Source organism: Antedon bifida, chromosome 9 (assembly GCF_963402885.1).
Source record: "Antedon bifida chromosome 9, ecAntBifi1.1, whole genome shotgun sequence".
NCBI classification, from domain to species: domain Eukaryota; kingdom Metazoa; phylum Echinodermata; class Crinoidea; order Comatulida; family Antedonidae; genus Antedon; species Antedon bifida.
Genome location: NC_136234.1, coordinates 3,012,911 through 3,034,525, shown reverse-complemented (window position 1 = coordinate 3,034,525; position 21,615 = coordinate 3,012,911). Strand labels below are relative to the sequence as shown.

The 21,615-nt window shown below is 34.5% G+C and overlaps 1 protein-coding gene and 1 long non-coding RNA gene across 2 annotated transcripts in view; one reads left to right on the top strand and one right to left on the bottom strand.

The window, feature by feature from the left end:
• LOC144852571 (uncharacterized) overlaps positions 1-21,615 on the top strand; it is a 121,177-nt gene that overhangs the window by 54,933 nt on the left and 44,629 nt on the right. The window lies entirely within an intron of this gene.
• On the bottom strand, positions 971-20,460 carry LOC144851997 (tRNA (32-2'-O)-methyltransferase regulator THADA-like). The gene is made up of 34 exons (XM_078709674.1): positions 20,394-20,460; positions 19,374-19,471; positions 18,967-19,097; positions 18,615-18,805; positions 17,976-18,024; positions 17,356-17,549; positions 16,273-16,561; positions 15,411-15,594; positions 14,606-14,675; positions 14,089-14,291; positions 13,644-13,793; positions 12,769-13,239; positions 12,355-12,510; positions 12,161-12,265; positions 11,427-11,541; positions 11,044-11,189; positions 10,634-10,932; positions 10,060-10,211; positions 9,305-9,495; positions 9,045-9,154; positions 8,490-8,616; positions 8,026-8,145; positions 7,546-7,668; positions 6,748-6,839; positions 6,424-6,642; positions 5,974-6,142; positions 5,373-5,488; positions 4,220-4,763; positions 3,962-4,089; positions 3,771-3,843; positions 3,327-3,486; positions 2,708-2,836; positions 2,390-2,541; positions 971-2,227 (listed from the first exon to the last, which is right to left on the bottom strand). Exons 1-34 carry the CDS (start codon positions 20,428-20,430, stop codon positions 1,829-1,831), a joined length of 5,892 nt encoding a protein of 1,963 aa, XP_078565800.1. The 5' UTR covers positions 20,431-20,460; the 3' UTR covers positions 971-1,828.

The following is a 21,615-nucleotide window of genomic DNA, read 5'->3' as shown; positions in this document are numbered from 1 at the left end:
TATTTAAGCATATCACTACACATTTTTTGTCTCAAGTTTTTGACATAAGTGTACGCACGCAATACGCTGCTGATGTTGGGGAGAAAGCGCGGGTACAAGCGTGTCAAAATAATGCATGAAAAAATTAATATGAAATACGCTAAAAAAATTTCAATTTAATAATACCAGCGTATAAAATGCGTGCGTACACTTATATGTCAACAACTTGGGCGTCACAAAGTTTGTAGACAGAACTTAAAAATGTGACGTATAATAGAGCGCGCGTTAAGCTTAGTTCTCACTAGCGACGCAACGCAAGAACGTAACGCAACGTAAGTGATTTGACCAATCACAAGCGATGGATTATTCGAACAGTGGCTTGTCATTGGTCAACTCGCTTACGTTGCGTTACGTCTCTGCGTTGCGTCTCTAGTGGGAACCACGCTTTATGTGGTGTAACTGAGGTATTTTAATTTCTGTTTTTAAAGGGCCGACCAGACGGCTTATAATTCAATTAAATTTAGGTTGTGAACCTAACGTGAACTCCAGGGATAAGTCTTCCAACAGGAAGCCTTCATAAACCTTTAAAAAAAATCGATGGGTCAATGAATATTAACCCAAAATTGTCTTAAAATAAATAATTTTATCGTCATCCCAAAGGCCTCCAGGCAGTGAAGTTACTTTACGTACAGTATTAACGTGTATTACACTGTATGATTATGATTAAACTCAGCATTCAATAAATTGTCTTTTATTGGTTTAATACTTATTTTTTCTGTTGGGGACACCACGAGGGGTAAAAATGCATATTTTAGCATAAAAACTGCATTTCTGATTAATAATAGTGTAGCAAGCTGACACAGTCCTATGTCTACATTATCACAGATGAAAGTCTTTATTTTGTTCGAAAAATAATCAAATTTGGTTTTGCTTCATATTTCAATAAAATTTAGTCCTATGACTTGGTTTTTTAATATGCGTAAATATACAATTCAATACATTAATAAAAAAAAAGTAGAAACTGTACAATTTTCAGATTAGACAAATTTTTAACACACTTAAATTTGCGACTTAAGAACAATTAGTTTTTATTGAACAGAGATTAAATATTTTTTATAATTTTTTAAATTAATTGTAATCAGAATTATTTGATGTAGGGAAGGGTTTAAACTTTTCGAAAAGGGTGATTACCTTATAGAAGCATAGTATACAATAATACTGTATGTGATCATAAAAAATACATTGCAAATATAAGCTTATTTACTACAATTCCAGCAATTACAAAACTAGCAGGAAAAGACAAACATTAAAATGTAGAAACAATAACCTTTCATCATTCATCAAATGCCATTATTTGTACCATTACACTCATAAACATTCATTATTTGTATAATATTACACCCATTGTTGTATATGCTCCTGTTGACATTGTTATGTACAATGTCGTAAAACAAGACACAAGAATACAGTAAATATGATAACTTACTCCATCATAATTATCTTTTGTACACCTAAAAGCAAAGATTGATTATTATACAGATATTGACTGCTTAGAGTTTAAATATAAGATTTGACATCCCAGAGGGAATGATATTTTGGTCGAGGAAATATATATTCCCCCGAGAACATAATATCATTTCCTAGGGATGTCAAATCTTATATTTTACCGATATAAAAGGCGATATCTGTTATATTATATAGCCAACAACAAGTAGAATATCTGCTGGGTAAGGTAGCTAGGCTAGGCCTCCTGTTTGTATTGTATGTAAACAAGCCTGCCTAGACACCTTACCTTGCGAAGTATGATTGATAGTTTTGCTACGGTGACTCATTGAAGATGTGTCTATTATTAATAAATTTTGTCAAAGTTGTATCTATGTCCTACATCGTTACATTTTTTCTCTACCGCATCCCAAAGTTCATTGACCTTTGACCCAACACATACAGAAGTCTTCTGAAGCAGAGTTAGCCCAGCATTGATACGCATCAATTGCATCTGTACGTTTTCGTAACGCAAGGTATCGACGAATCGTTGCTCAAGACCAAGGTGTTCATGTTTGTCCCAACATAGAAAATCTTCTAGCCTTGTTTTCAATATGGACTGAAAGAGGGCACTATCTATCTTCATTTTTAAATCTGCGTTCTTCTCAATGGCGCTACAAAAACTGTTGACTAACATCTTTGTTAGGAGAATATCGTCATTGTTAGTGTTAGCTTCTCCTCTATCGAACAGTTTATCATCTCCAATCTGAAATTAAAGAAATAACATCAATTTTCTATCAGTATAACAGTACAATTTAAAAAAGAGTCAAAAAGTGTCAAACCTGATTTGAGGCTTGTTTTTTTTAACCCATTATTATATTATACTTTTCTAACCCATTGGTAAATACATTTTGTTTAGTGTACTTACCTCCTCAATAATGAACTCTTCCGGCTCTCCCAATACTAGGTTACATAGCATCTTGTACAAGGAACATGTATTCGTTGAAAGATGGATTTCAACCATAATGTCAATGGCTAATTTTAGGCCCAAGTGGGCATGGACATCCCAGTAATACCAACCTAAAATAAAAGAGATTTCTGAACTAATGATTGAAGAGGGTAAATATAAAATCATTGAAATACAATACAAGAATTACGCTGAAATATGTATCATTTCTCTCTAAAGATAAGTTTGTCCTCTAAAACTTAAAGATTGTCTCCCAAGATTGTCTTTTGAAAAACTTACTATCTGTGGATACGGATGGAACATGTTTAGCAAGGCTACGTACGCAGCTTGTCATAGACGCCCTCACGTCTGAGTCATTGTCTTGTAACAATCGTAGAACAGTACACCACACATTCATTGGTATATCACCTAGATAAACATAATTTAAATAATATATTACCATAGATGATTGAACAATTCTAAAGCTCTCTCAAATTTTATGCGACAAAAAAATGTGATGTGCCCATATATGGAGTGGCGTAACGCAGAGGCTTGAGGCCCCTGGTTTAAAAACTAAGTGCCCCTCCAACGGAGGAGTCTCGCACGCTCGGGCGTTTTTATCCCTTTTCGACATATTTTAATGCCTGTTTTTCCCTCTGGGCACTTCTCTGCCATAAGCTCCTTGGCCCCTGAGTTTAGCCAGTGAGCGCTCATAACCGTTAAGCAACTGCATATATCAACATGATGATGTCATATCACTACCACATTTGGCCATATCACTACTATATTTGGGCACATCACACTTTGTTTGTCAAACTAGTTTAATAATATTTAATTCTCGGATATTGATGAGTGGTTCCAAATATTCTTTAGTTCAATCGCAGTCGGCAGCTTCCTTGTACCTGCTAGTGATATTTACCTAGGTAATGGTGAGGATCAACTAGAAGGAAGAGAGCGATATCGTTTAGCATTTTTGCTATCGTTAATCTCAATTGTGTCGTGTGTTCTGCAAAACTTCCTGTTTCGATCAGTTCAACAAAACTCTTAATATAACCTCTGGCAGATTTGTCCTCAGAATCCTGTGAAGAACAATTAAAAAAACAAACCTCTTATAGAATGCTAAATTTAGTGCTTAGAAACTGAGTGAAAGACAGAGAACGCATTATTTAATATTTCAGACCATATTGAATATATAGATTTTGGGATGTCATCAATACATTTTTAGGCATGGTCTGTTTACAACTAAAATCGGGATGATACCTCGAAAATTGAGGTGGCAATCAAGCAAAAAAACAGGCGAAAAAAAGAACAAAGCTATTGCCAAGTAATAGAAAATTATTAAATTGTAACTTAAGTACATTACCTCAGTCATAGATTCATATAGATGTGGAATCAGAACCCTTGCAACAAAAATTACTCCACAAACGAGATCATCTCTTTAAAAAAAAAATAAAGAAGTTAATATACCAAACATAAACGTTGACATTCAATGCATTTAATGTTTCATTGAATTTATTGTAACTCATCAAATGTTTGAAGTAACGTATAGCATACCTAACATTATCATGAGTAGCTAGGCCGAGTAAGATATGAGCCACTTGTCTGATTGTTAACTGCCTACCATCTTGAAGAAGCCAGGGAAAGCATGGGGTCATTGGATGAATGCCAAGAACCTCCAGCACCTGAAAGTAATGACAAAAATATGTATACAATTAAGTATGGCTGAATTAAACTTTTTATCTATATATTCAACTATCATATTACTTGCCCACATGTCATACTACTAGCCCAATCTAATTAATACAAAGTTACCTTTATTTTACATTCATGGTGGGTTTCTGAATACAACATGGAAACTAATTTCTTGAATACATCCTGATTTCTGGAAATATTGCAAACTTTCTGGCAACTTTGGTTTTCACATTGACAATCAATTCTGATATCAGATTCCACCTGCAATCGTTTAAAAATGTGTTCTAACACCAGAAGTCGCGCCTCATAGATTTTGGACGATAAATGTTTGGAGACTATTCTTGTGCAGTCACCAGAACCCTGTGAACCTTCTGAAATGCTAACAGTACTTGGAACCAAACTCCATTCTGTATCTCCATTTGCAGTCATATCTGACTTTCGAATGTCCGCAGAGACAACTGCTTTCATCAAGGCTACATGATCTAAGGGTAGTTCATTCAATACTGGCTCGACATCCTGATGGGTTAACCTTGCTATTTGCTCCTGCAACTGCAAAAGTTCTGGAACCAGACCAGTAGTAGTGGTTGCCATCCATGATGTTTCCATAACAAAGATGTTGAGGATATTCAGGAACTCTGCTTTTGTTACAGCACATTTGTTTACACTAAAAAAAGAATTATTTTCTCAATATATTTGATATAGCGGGTAATGTAATACACCATATTGTCTGCCTTTAAGGGTCTTTCACACCTGTTCCAGCACTGTTATGTTTTCAAGCGGATACGCACTTACTGATTGGCACATAGCAGCGTGGAGCATCGTGAAAATTGTTGTTCGATTTGATTCGTCAGCGCCAGACTGGAACCGTGCCGGAACAGGTGTGAAAGACCCTTTATAGATGTTTCTTTACTTTATCTGCTACCTTATGAAGGCTAATACCCTTTTCTCATCTGCAAAAAGTAACAACTTGTAACCAGGTTTTTATAGTGTGAAGACACAAGGGACCCCTGTGAAATCTTGTGAGAAAAACACACCAAGGCCTATTTTTGTTCAGAGATGTCCCGAGTTATTAATGAGCGTGCATTTATTGCCCATTAAACTGAGCATTCATAATATTCAAATAGCGTGATCATAGTAATCAAATAGCGCACAAATATACTTTCGCCCGCGATTTTTCTATGTGTGGAAACGTGTAATAAATTGGGAGATCAAACCTGGTTAAAACTTGTAACAATTAATGCAGATGTTATATATTATACTTTCTCAGACATACCTAGATCCCAACCACATGCAATCCTTGAAAGATGATATGGCTCGCTGAAGAAGCACTTCTTGTCTAACATTTAACATGTGATGATGGCTTTTGAGAGTCTGAAGAAGTTCATGGATCTAAAAACAAAAATACTATCATGTAAAGCTCTGTCTACACTATCAAGCTAGGTTGATATGCCCAACTATGATAGTGATATGACATCATCATGTCTATATGGGTACATCATATTTTTTTGTCACATAAAGTTTGATAGTGTAGACAGAGCTTTAGAAGATACTGAGGTTATTCCATAAAAAGTGATATGAACTACTTATCTAGAAATACATCATGTGATATCAGAACTTCCCTATTAAGGTCTCACTTAGATTTACAGCAAGTTGAAAGAACCCTCCTTTTCCTGAAGTGCTCTTTTTAAACATCAGCGAATGTGCTAGTAATGTCCAATTCTATACCTAGCCAGCAGACAAATTACTACTAGACTATGCCTAAATGTATTTGTTGTTCAGTTGCTTGCACGTTCCCTCTTTTAAAGAAAAAAGACTCCCCTCCCCCACCTACAAGCTTAGACAGAGAGAAAAAATATGACAATGTAAAATTGTACCTGTAACAGATTACCATGAATCTCATTCTGAAAGAAGTTCTGTGCTTTCTGTTGTGGAAGAGCTTTGATGAGTGATTCTACCATTTTGCTGATCTCTCCAGGAGGCACAAGAGAAGCAAGAGCTCTGGCAGACATCGTTCTGGTCTTGAAAATTGCACTTGAGCCACATCTTGGAATAGAATAGAATACAATGAAAGAAAAATAATTAAGAGGCTACAAAGCAACAGAACTTTATGATCATCTGAACATGTCATTAAAAATCTCTATGCTATTGCGTCCCATTGCCTCTATACACCCAGATTTCGAAACTGCCAACATGAAATATTTTTAGATATAATAATACTCCAGTGTATACCAACTGTTAGAGCATTTGTTTATCATTATTAGGTGGTCCACAATATTATAATTTTTCTTTAAATATTATTTCTATATCAATCAATTAATACCAACCTCTGCACTAAAGGAACAAATGGTGAAAGACTTAAGTTGGCATCGGACCCATCCGTTGGTGATGGATATAGCCGTGATAGAAGCAGCAAGATGGGAAAGAGGCTAGGCTGAAGGTATCCAGTGTCAGACATGGGCTGGAGTCCAAGGCAAGCTGACAGTTGATCCAGAAGGAATGCATGGAGTCTTGGAAAGCGAGTAAAGAATTCTCGACCTGTCATACTAATAACATAAAGCAAAATATATTTAGCATCAAAGTTTCTAACACAACAACTGTTCATTTCCAATTTAGTTATCATTTATTTCTAAAAGCACCAAAAAACTTGCCAATTTTTGCGTGCTAGTTCCTCTGTTTGTCGGCGAACACCAAATATGCGATTTATAAGTGCTGTGAACAACAACGTGCTAGAATTACGTACCTAAAAATAGAACAAAATTTACACATTAGGGATCTTGTAAAAATTATTCCACTGCAGTTACTGCAGTAACTACACTTTTTCTACAGCAATACCCTATGTTTTTAGTTTGTTTTAATGTACAAGTTAGTGCAATAAACAGTATGCATGATTTACTCCAACAAAGTGTAAACAAACTGTTGTTTGAAATAAAAGTGGAAAGAACCCACACAAGACAATAAAATAATACAGTAACTACAGCAGTATCATATTGACATAGTCACTTACATTGTTTGTTTGTTTGTTTATTGATTTTCCACAAATAATAATACATAAAATATTATTAATTAAGTATAAATGTGGATGGTGGTCAAAACAAGTCTACAAATAGATTTTAAGCAGAGACCACCATTTACAAAATAGATAAACAATAATTGAAAAAATAAATAAGTGGTTTATAACACATTAATTAAATTATTAAATATAGTCTGAATAAAGTCTGTATGTTACTTACTATCCACAACTGAGATTTAAAACCTAATATTGAAGCTTTTACTCCAAATGTGGATGGTGGTCAAAATAAGTCTACAAATAGATTTTAAACAGAGACCACCATTTACAAAATAGATAAACAATAATGGAAAAAATAAATAAATAAAAGGTAGAGTGGTTTATAACACATTAATTAAATTATTAAATATAGTCTGAATAAAGTCTGTATGTTACTTACTATCCACAACTGAGATTTAAAACCTAATATTGAAGCTTTTACTCCATCAGCTATGTAAGGATATACATCTTCCCCAAGCCTGGTGTCTCGAAATAACGCACATATTATGTTGAGAGCGTGCACCTACAATTATAAATGTTTGCACACAATCAGAGAAAAACTGAATATTTAAAATTTCTGTTTGAGATAGAAGCAGCAAGCAAGATATTGCGATTGATGGTAAGATGATGGAAAACACAAAGGGTATGATATACATCTCTTTGGTCTAAAGAGTATCCTCTGGTGTTTAATTGCATTCAGTATATCTATGTTTTGATTGTAAGACGAGGAAAGACGGATAAGTCTCACCTAGGATGGTAAAAAACACTATCATATTTTCCTTTTTTTTTCTTGGAATTGTGAAACACTTCTTATAAATTGATAAATTTTAAATTAAATTATCAGGCCAGTAAAAAGTCGGTGGTCCAAGACTCGATTTACCTGAGGAGTGACTTCTTGTCCGTCATCTTGTTGAGTGGGAATTGCAAGAGGAATTAGTATTGACATTGTTTCTTGCAGACTTTGCCTTCGTAATGAGCTAGGCTCTGATGTCACCAGGGCCTGGAGAAAAAAAAGATGTCCAGTTGTTCCGAGATATGACATTTCCCTTTAGCTTACATCTGGTAACATATCTAGCTAATTTCAGTTCAGTTTTACAAAACTTTACATAGAAAAGCAAAATAATTGTATATTTGTGTATGGTTTGTTTGTTTTACAGTATATGTTTATAAAAGGACCCTTTGATTGTCAGCATATGCTGTTTATGGTTACCCTTTAAATATGGTTACCCTTTAAATAAGGTTTAAAACTTTTCCAGGTCTGGTTATCCTTGTTTTTTGTTGCAAAATTCCATAATTTTCAGATATTCAGAAATTTAATTACGAATCATAAATATCATATATTACCTGTATGGTAAATGGAACACCAGCACTTCTTCTGGTTGCACAAAGCACCTCACCTCCACTACATATGTCTTTTAGTAAATCTTTTAGCCATTTCTTGGGTAAACATTGCAGAGGGGTGACTGAACTCCTGTAAAAAGATTAATAAAAATATGCTATGATTTATTCATTTTATCCTAATGTTATTCATGAGGCCGAGCGGTTAAGACAGTGGAACCATAATTACGTAGCCATAACATCAGCAAGGGTTCGAGGCTCACTCGCTCCATGGTTCTGGTGGTAGAACGAGTCTTCTCGGATAAGGACTATAAACCGTAGGTCCAAATATACACATCTAGCTCATGTGCACTTTAAAGAACCTAGTACATCTTTCGAGATGAGTAGGGTTATCCTGGTGTACTAGTACATCACAGCCACTGATCATAACTGGGCCCTCTGGAAGACCAGTCTTTGACTGAAGAGGTCGCCCAGTATAAATAAATAATAACAAACAAGTAATACTTCTCACGTTCAATTTATAAGAATGTGTTATTATTTAATCAACCTTCTTTAACTCACCTCCATAAAACTACACAAAGTTGGTTGAAACCCACTGACGCCAACTCAAATGCTCCTCTGTGCTTCGATTCTAACAGAAGTTTAATGAAAAAGTCACCCATTTCTATCACCTGTTTGGATAAGATAAATAAAAATTGTTAAATATTGTAAAATTCAAAATTATCAAAGACCTGTTTAATCTTAAAAATCGATACTTAAAAGTGGCAATATATCACAAAATCTTTGAACTGTGCATTATGATATAATACATGAAACACTACCTGTTGGTGAATCAATAGTGATGGTTGTTGTTCATGCTGTTGCGAGATCATCCCCAACATTAAAGACACCTCCTTCATACTCCGCCAACAGCAGACTAACATTGCCTGTGGTGTCACCTTCATCATCTTCGAGTCTGCAGTGCGCTCAAATATTTCCATGTCATCAAGGTCGGCATCAACCTCGGAAACATCTTTAGAAAAAAAGGGATGGTTATTAACAATATCAACACATAATTGGTAACTGTAACTGTAATTAGTTTCTGCTAGATTTGATCACTATGCAAGGAACTGCTAAGTATCAATAGTAAAAGGAACTGCTAAAGTACCAATAGTAATAGGAACTGCTAAAGTACCAATAGTAATAGAAACTGCTAAAGTATCAATAGTAAAAGGAACTGCACAAGTACCAATAGTAATAGAAACTGCTAAAGTATCAATAGTAAAAGGAACTGCACAAGTACCAATAGTAATAGAAACTGCTAAAGTACCAATAGTAATAGGAACTGCACAAGTATCAATAGTAATAGGAACTGCTAAAGTACCAATAGTAATAGAAACTGCTAAAGTATCAATAGTAAAAGGAACTGCACAAGTACCAATAGTAATAGAAACTGCTAAAGTATCAATAGTAAAAGGAACTGCACAAGTACCAATAGTAAAAAGAACTGCACAAGTACCAATAGTAAAAGGAACTGCTTAGTATCAATAGTAAAAGAAACTGCTAAGTACCAATAGTAAAGAGATGGAACTCTTACCCGGTTCATCTAGCGTTTGGTAAACTGGAAGATACCCTTCAGGTGATGAATTACATACAACAGGTGACACAACCTCAGCAACATTGTAACACATCAACAGCAACATGTCGATAATCTGTTTGAACTTGGCGGTGACAATTTTGTCTAATTCACTGAAGTAGAATGAAATACACAAAAACAATAATTATCCATTACTTACTATTAAATAATATAGGATATACAAAACAAGAAGAATAGAGTAAATGAATTAAACAAAGAAGATTAAAATGGTATTGACACATAATTACCGGATGATACACCAATTAAACAAACAATGAAGAAAACTAAAAAGAAAGTAAAAAGACCAGCAGGAAGACCAAAGGATTTATTTATTTATTCAACAATATTTCATTTCTGATTTTGAGGGGCTCTAGATAACTAGTTAAACAAAACAGAAAAAAGATCTAAAAGAACAAATTTTAGACTTATAACACAATAACAAACCATCCTGCCCAAAACAGAAAAATATGGAAACAAATCGTGGAAAGCCTAATGTCTGAATAATGCAGTGACAAAAATTATGTTCAACACTCACCTAAACTTGACATCAGCCAATAACTCTCGTATACAATGTAAAACACCATACATTGGTTTTGTCCCAGCTGCCTCTATTAAACTCCTACTTGCGACCTCGATTTGCTCCGACAACGAATCAAGCAGATCCCCCACAATACCTTGTACATTGTTGTGGCAACTTGCGTCACATTTTACAGCTGGTTTAAGCTGTTGGCTTATGAAGCGTAGCATGAACGATGCGGTTTCACAATTATGAGGCCGTGTACTACAAGCGAGGTCAAATGCAACTTTATATAACATCGTCAGCTGTTTGATATCCTATCAAAAATATAAAAGAATTACACAAATTATCTATTAAATAAAAAGCTATATGTGTTACTTTCAAAAACCTTAGAAGATTGTAGTACAACAATTAGTTCAGCTTCTTACCTGCATTCCAAGTGTCTCTTGTGATAAAGGAAGTAATAGGTCAAAGGCCATGACCTTATCACTTTCATAAGGGTCAGCAAAACATTGTAACAGAAGTTGAACATTACTGAGACTAAATATCCTGTTAACGTCATACCAAGAGCATCCTGAAAAAAATGTAATTAATATTTTAATTTGAAACTAATACAGTAGAACCTCCAATAAGGAGACACATCTGGGACCTAACAAAGTGACCCTTGACCTTTAATAGAGGTGTCCTAGTGATTGGCTTCAGTGTTAAAATATATATTTTCCTTTATTCGTTTCATGGGAAAGCTTCAGCACATTAATGTGTATTTAACTTTTTCTTTACAATTAAAGGAACAGTATTCGGTAACACCTACCAGACAAATGTTTGCATAGATTAGAGATAGCGGTAAGAGATGACACCCTAGTTGGATAGCAGGAACCTGGTTGCAATCCAGCAAACAAAATCTCTACAAACCAATCCAGGAAGTCCTAATATGGAAAAAAACAATCTGCTAATTAACATAAATACTGAAAATGGCTGTTATGTACGCACTCGAGTTAAGGCCAACTCAGACAGCGTCGTACGATGAGGCCCAACCAACCGTCTCATCTGGAGAAAATTATACATGTTTAAAGTTCTCTCGACGACCTAAAAGCTACGCCTGACGCTATTTCAAGACGACTGATTCAACTCAGACAGCACCGAAGGAACAAGACGTTTTGTCAGGCCTCGTCGTATGATGTTGTCTGACCCTTTAGGCATGCATGGAACAGAGTTAAGATGATCTGAATCATAGACATGATGATGTCATATCACTAGCATATTTGGGCATATAACTACCATATTTTGGCACATCACACTTTTTTTTGTCAAACTAATTTGATAGTGTAGACAGAGCTTGAACGTACCTCCACATTGATAGCTTAATATAAGCCCTGATAAATTCCAGGGGTACATTCAGAATAGATAGAAATACCTTCCTCCGGGTTACATCGGAGCATATCGGATGTTTAGTTAATTTGCAAACCAAGCAGACACGACTGACAGAAATTAACTCTGATCGGATACAGAAGAGAACGTAAACATAGCTTGCGCTTCTTTTCTTACCTTATAAGCCTGTAGTCTGCCAGCTTCCTCCAATCTGAATGGGTGGTTTTGAGCTGTAACATTCTTATGATGTTGCCTACCACTGTCTTGTAGCCTAATAAAAAGCTAACAAAATCAACTACAATTAGCCTTTTGCAAACAAATTAAAATGGGCATACAAGAAAAAGAAATATTTGTAATCGTTATGTTTATACCTTTTTTATTAGCATCATTAATTGTTGTCTAAATGATGGCAAGTGACTGTTCAGGTTGTAAGGTAGAAAGAATTTGATCAGATTGAAATCACAATCTGTCAATGTTTCTCCCGTCTTCCTTGTATCGCAAATCAATGCAAATGTGTCTAGACGAACCTAGAAAAAGGTGAAAAAAAAGTAAACAAATATGGCTTCTTTTTGTTTATATTGTAGGTTGCAAAATATGAATTGGCTTCTCAAATTAGACAACCAATATATTCCGGATTATTGTGTGCAATCTAAATTCTAATAGGTCAAGCTTCCAATTCTCACTGTGGTCAGGTCAACTTTAAAAATAATATCATACTTGTTTTCATCAAATTATTGATGATTTTAAAAAACAATTCACATATTGAATAAAAACAAAAATAAAACCTGATTATTCTTGTGGCATAAAGCCTGCTTGATGGTTGTCATGTTAACAAGCCCCTGCCACATTTGTTTGTTGTCACCTTTGCACTCCACTTCAATAATGTTTGAGGCCCTCACTATCTTCAAACATGTCATGAGCATACACAGCCTCATGCCCTTGTAATCAATATTTCTTGAAGCATGAGCATCCAGGGGCCTAGAATTTTGAGCATCCAGGGACTTGGCACATTGAACATCCAGGGACCTGGTACATTGAGCATCCAGGGACCTAGTACCTTGAGCATCTAGGGACCTATTATCTTGAGTATCCAGGGACCTACCATCCTTACAACTTGAAGCCTGGGTATCCAGGTGCCTTTTAGCATGATCATCAGGGTGCCTTGATGTGCAGGTATCCCACCGATTACTCTGCAGACTTTCAATAATGTACTGCGCACTTAAAGGGTTGCATTTAATCAATTTAGGAAGCGTCACCTAAAATAAAGTATATAATATTATAATATTTCAATTTGCTCAATCATCTGCTAGTCCACCATCACTAACATAATCACAGAATCTCTTGCCAACATTAATACCATTATTAGTTATCAACTACATACATCCTCTTTCAATCATCAATATTCTTATGATATCATCATCAATATCCTTATGATGACATCATCATCAATACCCTTACGATGACATCATCATCAATATCCTTATTACATCATCAACTATATTCTTATGACATCATTATCAATATCCTTATGATGACATCATCAACAATATCCTTATGACATCATCATCAATATTCTTATGACATCATCATCAATATCCTTATGACATCATCAATATCCTTATGACATCATCACCATTGTCAGATCAACTATGAATGCTACCTGCATAATGTATGATTTATGTTGTATTGGTGGACATGTGTGCAAAGCATACAGTAGGCTGTCAATCCAGGTTGAATGCCAAACATCAATGCAACTGCCATTCATTTTCTTCAAATGGTTCTTGGCCATCACATCAACAAGATTACCAACCTAGAAAACACGAATTAGACAACATAGTATATGAGATATGGGAAAAACTGTACAGTCAGTATTTATCAATGATATGTCCTGTCTACACTATCAAACATTATGTGACAAAAAAAATAGTGCCCATATATGGACATGATAATGTCATTATCACTACCATATTTGGGTACATCACACTTTTTTTTGTCAAACTAGCTTGATAGTGTAGACAGAGCTTTATACTGTAATTGAATAATATTGATTTAAAACAATTTAACAGAAGAATAATGAAGAAAAAAGAAAACAAATGTTTACTTACACATGGTGAAAGGTTTTGGTCCATTACACAACCATACAATTCTTGCGGTAATTTTGGATTTCTTTCCAAAATAAATTTTACACCAACATTTTCTACAAGGCAGGCCAGGAACGAGTACTTTCCACGTACATGGCGATCGCTTAACATAATCTTTTGTAGGACTTCACATATGAATGTATCATTATTACAGTCTAAATTTTCCCCTGTAATTATTTGTGAATAGAGAGATCAAATTATTATATTATTAATTTACATAAAGAAGGTTGGGACAGGCACAATAACAGCTTAGAATACTCCCACTCCGAGCAGGAGAGATTTCAAAGAGATATGGTATAAAGTAAGGGGTATCGGACTCGCATGTCAGAGGAATGGGTACGAATCCTGTCAGTTAGACAAAATACTCGAACTGCTTCGTCCTTCAGACGGGATGTAAAGTTGTTGGATGGCCAGTGTGTTACATTTTTTTTTTAATGTACTTTTGTCTGCTTTAGATAAATAGATAGAAATAAAAACTCACTATAAGTAAGCAATTTCCTGTGAAGTTGAACGATGTTGCTAAAAATAGCATTAACTTGATGCCTCATACACTGTGAAATAAAAAAGAAATATTTGTAATTAACATTGAAATACATAGTATACAAGTATAATCCCATGCTCGAGTATAATCCCATGCTCGAGTATAATCCCACGCTCAAGTATAATCCCACTCTCGAGTATAATCTTACGCTCGAGTATAATCCCACGCTTGAGTGTAATCCCACGCTCTAGTATAATCCCATGCTCAAGTATAATCCCATGCTCAAGTATAATCCCATGCTCAAGTTTAATCCCATGCTCGAGTATAATCCCATCCTTCAGTATAATCCCATCCTTGAGTATTATCCCATCTTTAGCATTATCCCATGCTCGAGTATAATCCCATCCTTTTAATTTAGGCAGACACAAGGACAAGTAAATCTATTGTTAATGTATTCCGATTGCAATCCCACCTCCTAATGTTTGTCAAATTTCATACCCGGCCGATTAAATAATAACAATATAATCTAATATGTAAACATTTAAAGGCATTAAAAGAAATGTTAGACCACCCAGTACAAATGATCAGGAGTGAACGAATAGTAGAAAACAGAAAGCAGAAATTTGTAATGAAAACAACATGCATGTAGGGAAGAAGTCCCGAGTTTCATAATTTGCCAACTGAAACTATCTGTACTATTGTATTTGAAAAGAGGGGGTTTCAGTGTGTTGATTATGGCTGCAGCGGGCCTATAGAGAGCCTTATATCTGAAGTACTGTATATAGGAGTTTTCAATATCTCTTACATCCACTGGATGGTCCCAGTTGGTCCAACAATACTCTAATAACTTCTGCCGAGTGTCTTTGTACCCTGTGTAGCCTCCGTCTGTATGTAAACTGCCCTGTTTAGTTTCCATTGAAGTCAATGCACATGTTGTCCATAATGCAAGCGCTCTGGCTACTGATAGCGCAGAGAAGGACTCTATCAACCTGTACAGGATAGATTTTTAAAAATCATTAACAGGAGACTGAATTTCAACCTGCCTGTTAGTGGCGATGACTCGCTGTTAGTATGGAGAATTTAAAATAAATGAAAAAAATTTGATTGATGATGAATTGCTTTCCATGTTGTGTTCTAACAATGAGTAACATTTGTCAAACAGTCTATACATCTATACTCTTCGTAGTGAGTCATTATAATATAATTTTAAACTCATTTTTAATCGTCACTTCAGGTCCAATTTCTTCATTTGATAAAGGATCTAAACTGTGATTGTTGGCTTTTTATACCTTGATTTTTTATCCAACTACTGCCATATTTATTCATCATTTAGCTTAGCTAGCCTCCATTATTCATTTTCTATGAACTTTGAACTGTGTAATACAGAAAATATTCATGACAGGAAACCACATGGAAAAAGTCCATTAGGAAGGCAAAGGAAATTATGTAGGAATGAGCTAAATAGAAGCCACACTTTACTGCTTGGAGATGATGTGTTAAAAGATTCTATACTATAACACTTTATGTGACAAAAAAATGTGATGTGCCCATATTTGTTTGGTGTCACTACCATATTTGGGCATATCACTATCATATTTGGGCACACCACACCTTTTTTGTCAAACTAGTTTAACTAGAGGTTTACAGTCTACCAGGCATTCACTTACAGACTAACAAGATTCCAAATTTGCTTAAACATCATATCCAGAAGTGAAGCACCAACATAACTGGTGACTTCATCATCTGTGCGATATCTCACCAAGTCTTCATTTGGTACCGTCGCCAAAACACCCTGGCAAAAAAACAACTTTGAAAGTGGTGGTAGAGTATCATAGTCAAGTAGTTTAGACTTCATCAAACTGGAAACTTTCTTTGGTAGTTGTTGGTCAGCAAAGAGCTGAGTGATTTGTATAATAGTCATACCTGCTGCATTTTGACAATCTGCAGAAAAAAGATCTGCAAGAGAAATTGGGGGAAAAATGACAAAAATTGTTTATTCATCCAAAAACATTAAACTTTGAGGAGTTGGGTAGTCAAGTGGTTGACTGTCATACAGAGAGACCTGAGTTCAATTCCTGACAACTCCCAGTCTACTCAGCTGTAAATGAGTACCTGGTTGAAAATACTAGGGAGGATAAGGTGTTGTTGAATAGAACTGGCCACCCTGCCACATAATGCGGAAGCTTAAGTAAAATGAGCTACTAATAGCTCATTGCCCTACTGTATGTTCAGAATTGAATACGGGACCATTACCTTTACCACATTAAGTTATGTAAAATTTGTTCTTAAACATTATTTGATGTTTATTGTCTTTTTTACATTTTACACTTTATTATGATTGTCTTTAGTTTAAACTTTCTTAATTTTAGAGCTCCTTATTAAGTATTACTAGTAGGTTGGACTAACAGTTACATGCAGGTTTCAAACTTGCAAACAAAATTTTGTATTGAACTGGCAAAAGCTTGAAATTGAAAGATTTAATCAGTGGCATAACGGCTATGAGTGCTCACTGGCTAAACCCAGAGGCCCTGGAGCTTATGAGCAGTGCCCAGAGGAAAAAACAGGCATTAAAATATGTTGAAAAAGGTTAAAAATGCACAAGGCCTCCAGGCCACTTGAGGTTCCTAAACCAGGGGCCTCAGGCCTCTGCGTTACACCACTGGATTCAATTCATCAGAGCTTTGAATGCAGCAAAAAATGTCAGGCTCAGCTACTAATCAATTATCTTAATTAACAAACTAAATAATTACCCTCTTTCAATATAAGACATGCATCACTGTGAATGTTTTCAAGATGACCTCTTAATTTGTCGCTATTAACCTTTGACATCTCTTGACATAATGCAGAGGAACATTTGTGTACCAAAACTCTTGATGTTTTCATTGTTGCTAGGCAATGATGCATGCTCTCACTCTGGCTAATGGCAGTCACTTCATTATCATTCCTATTTATAACATTCATTCATTATTTTACATATTTGGAAACAAAATCCTTCAGTTTATAAATAATAAAAACTGTATATTGTGAAGAAATGTCATTAAAACATGCCATAAAATACATCATTAAAACCTACCATAGCAAACTTCTATTTTAAAGACATTATCAAAACTGATCATATTATAGGCCCCTACTGTTATTAAAATACATCAATAAACCCTACCATAGAAAACTTCTATTTTAAAGACATTATCAAAACTGATCATATTATAGGCCACTACTGTTATTAAAATACATCAATAAACCCTACCATAGCAAACTTCTATTTTTAAAGACATTATTAAAACTGATCATATTATAGGCTACTACTGTTATTAAAATACTAATAACTGCCATAGCAAACTATCTCCACAATTCCATTTAAAAAAAATACCTTATTCTTGTTAAGTAGAAATGAAGAGCATCTTGGACAAGCGTAAATACTGAAGAAAACAAAACCAACATAAAAACCATGTTCAGATAATATTAATTAAATATACTGTAAATATTCTATTGTAACCCTGGGTTATTATTCTTTGATTGTTTTTTAGGGTGGGTTACTATTAGAAGGGGGGTTACTATTAGAGTAGTGGGTTACTATTACTAATCTTAAATTAGGCACCTGGAAATAGTAACCCACCCCCAACTTTTCTGGTCAGCAACTCATAGCAAAATAATAAAACAGTTCGAATAACACAGGTTACTATTAGAAGATTTACGGTATGGTATACAAGGATACAAGGAAACTTTATTCATCCCAACTTGGGAAATTGTGTTGCTGTCTTATAAAAATGCCGTAAAGAAAAGAGAAATGATAGGCCTAATACATAAGTGTGTTAATAATAATAATAACAATAATAGTGTATCGTAATAAATTCCCCTATCTTTGATATCTTTCATTATAGTCTTGTATGCCCTTTGGGAGGAAGGAGAGACGATGGCGACAAACAACATTTAAAACAAGATAAAATATATGACCTAAAGAGAATATTAATATTATATACAAAAATGAATTGCAATATATATATATTACCAGGAAGAAGAGCTGATTTCATAGCAGCTTCTCCCAGGCTGAAGTTTTCCATCAATGATTGTATTGTATCCACCCTGAGTCTGAGTGATGATTGGTCACATTTATCACAGCAATCAATGTGATTGGTCAGAGAAGTTTGTAATGCACTTATAATGGATCCATACATTGTATCTGGTAGGCTTTGAAGAACACTGTAAAAACATAGGAAACTATATATAAACCAATTACATAATTGAGATTGACTACAATCTAAATTACAAAAAGGTAAGAGGGATCCATTCTGTGATTAGAACTCAATAATGGAACAATTAATAAATTGAATAACTTAATAACAGAATTCACATTCAATCACCTGATAATGGTCCTACGCAGTATAGTACGTGCTGCTGTGTTCACATAGATATCACTGAGAATGCCTATTAACTTCTCCAAATGAGGTTTCTCAAATCCAGGACACACCAACTTTCTTAAACCAGACCCAAACTATTAAAGATAGAAAAAAAATTCACCAACTTTATTAGGAATTCATGAAACGATTTAACACATTCAGGTAGGAGCATTATTTAGTCTTGGAACTTACCTGAATGAAATAAAATGCCCAACAAGGCTAGTCCTCAATAAAGAGAAACACCCCTCTAAAGATAATTGACCAAAGCCAAACACTGATTCACCTACTTCATTAGGAATTCATAAACAACATTCACTCCCCACCCACCCCCTTACAAATGACATCATGTGTAATACTCAAGTTTTTCTTACCTTTTTGAGGATAGAAACTTGTTTTAAATCATTTTCTTCCAGTAAAAATGCCTTAAAAAGGTCCAAGTTGATAGAAGAATGTTCACTTCCATTGATCTCTAAAATCATTTAATTTTCAAAAACAAAGCATGATTTTACCTATAACATTGCTTATGTACACGTTTTGAAGACGTGATTAACTCGACTACGGTAATTTTACTGAATAGATTTTATTGTGAATCGTTATCGTGAACTTGTTTTAAGTATGTACTTTATAGTCCCTAATATTATCGATATTCTTAAAAATATCATTTTTGTATTATTATCTTTTGAAAATCTAGAAATAATTATCATGATTAACGTATTCACAATTAATATGTGAGGAGTACATGCGTTGGTTTCTGGATCAAAAATCGAAAGACTAAAATCAAAATATGTTTACAAATTCTGTAAGTAAATGTACGGTGTTATCATTGAGGTTGTACGCTTTTTAGTTTAATTTTGTGAACACTTGTCCACTACCATTTCATAGGTTCTTCCTTGGCTTCTCTCTGTTATAGTCTAAGTTTTAAGAAACACCCATCAATAGAGGGCGACATAAAAAAGATTATACAAGTTTGTTTTCTGTATTTACATTTTTAAAATTTTGTTTATGGTTGTTTTCGGTAATTAGACTGACCGGATTTAGTCACCGTTAAAGTACATACTAACAGTGAATTAGTACTGCTTGCCTCTAGGCTAGGTAGCTAAATTAAAAATTAAGGCATCTACTCATAAGGAAGTCTACTCTATCCCTCTATATACACTACTACTTACTCATTGCCTACTAGACTCTAGTAGGCCTAGTCTAGGTCTCAATATGAGATGAGGCCTAGCTAGCTAGGCTAGGTTAGTTAGTTAGGCTAGCCAGTCAACAGGGAGAGGGCCTCCCCTATGATGCTTCTTTTACTCTATCTAATCTAGCTAGTACTAGAGGGCCTAAGCCTAGGTCTTTACTAGTTAGTATAGATCTATTACATTGTTGTTTACGTAACGGTGTACCTTTAATGTCAGTAATTATTTCACAGTATCGTTCCATTATTTAGAATAGAAACATGTGTTTAATAAAAAGGATGTCAACAAAACTGTTATAACATTGAGGGCGGGCTTGCTGTCAAGTTAGAGAAATCGTTTTTTATGTGAAATAATTTAAAAAAAATATTTTAAAAAGCATTTTACATTTATTTTTCATTATTTTTATTTTATATTTTATTGGAATCTGTGATATTTTTATATTTCATTACAAATTATACAATAACAATTCAAAGCTGTCCTTTTAAAAAATCAATTAAAAATTACAAACAATCAATTTATTTTGTCTAATATTTCAGAAAACTATAATTTATTTATTATATTTCATTTATTTTTTTGACATCCGATTATATCATTAAAAAATAATTACAATGAAGAGGCAAACACATGAATTCTTTGACTGTAATGAATATTATCGTAATAATAATATCGTTCATTCATATTTTATAAAGAAAGAAATTGACCTTTATTCACAGCCAGCCTGTTTCGTTTTGTATTTTGTGACTATACTACAATACTTGACTAGGAATATTCCTCTCTCAAATCAGAGGCCTTCATTAGGCCTACTAAAGTTTATCTTTAGAAAAAATCAATAACCAACAACATATAACTAGAAAGCCACTCCGGGAGAGTGCAGGCTCCGCCTACTACTGTAAAATTCTCCTACATAAGATTTCTCCGGAAAAATACATACTGTATATAATTATTGGTGTGTGTGTGTGTGTGTGTCTTAATGCTGTGTGTGATTTAGGCTAATTTACAAGCATGTGTAGGCCTATGCGAGTTTAGTGTAAATGTTATGTAACCAGGCTTTACTAACAATAGTCAGTTCACTAACAATAGAACACGAACGCCAAAAAAAAAAAAAAAGTGGGGGGGGGGGGGGGGGGGGTTCTACTCGTATCATAAAACCTGTACATTAAATCAACTTATGTTTTAAAATTACAAATCACATATTATAACTCTTGCCTCTTGTACAAAAATGAAGTTTTGTGGACAAGTAGGCCTGAGTTCTCGAGAAAATGCAATTTCAGTTTACTTGTTGTCCGATTGCCTCCAAAATGTAATGGAGTGGTCCTTGACCCCATATCTATCTGTAATTTCAATACATTTTTGAGTAATTTAAATACAACCTGTGTTGTTGGTAGGGCCAATATAAGTACTCTAGGCGTTGATTTCAGTTCTGATGATG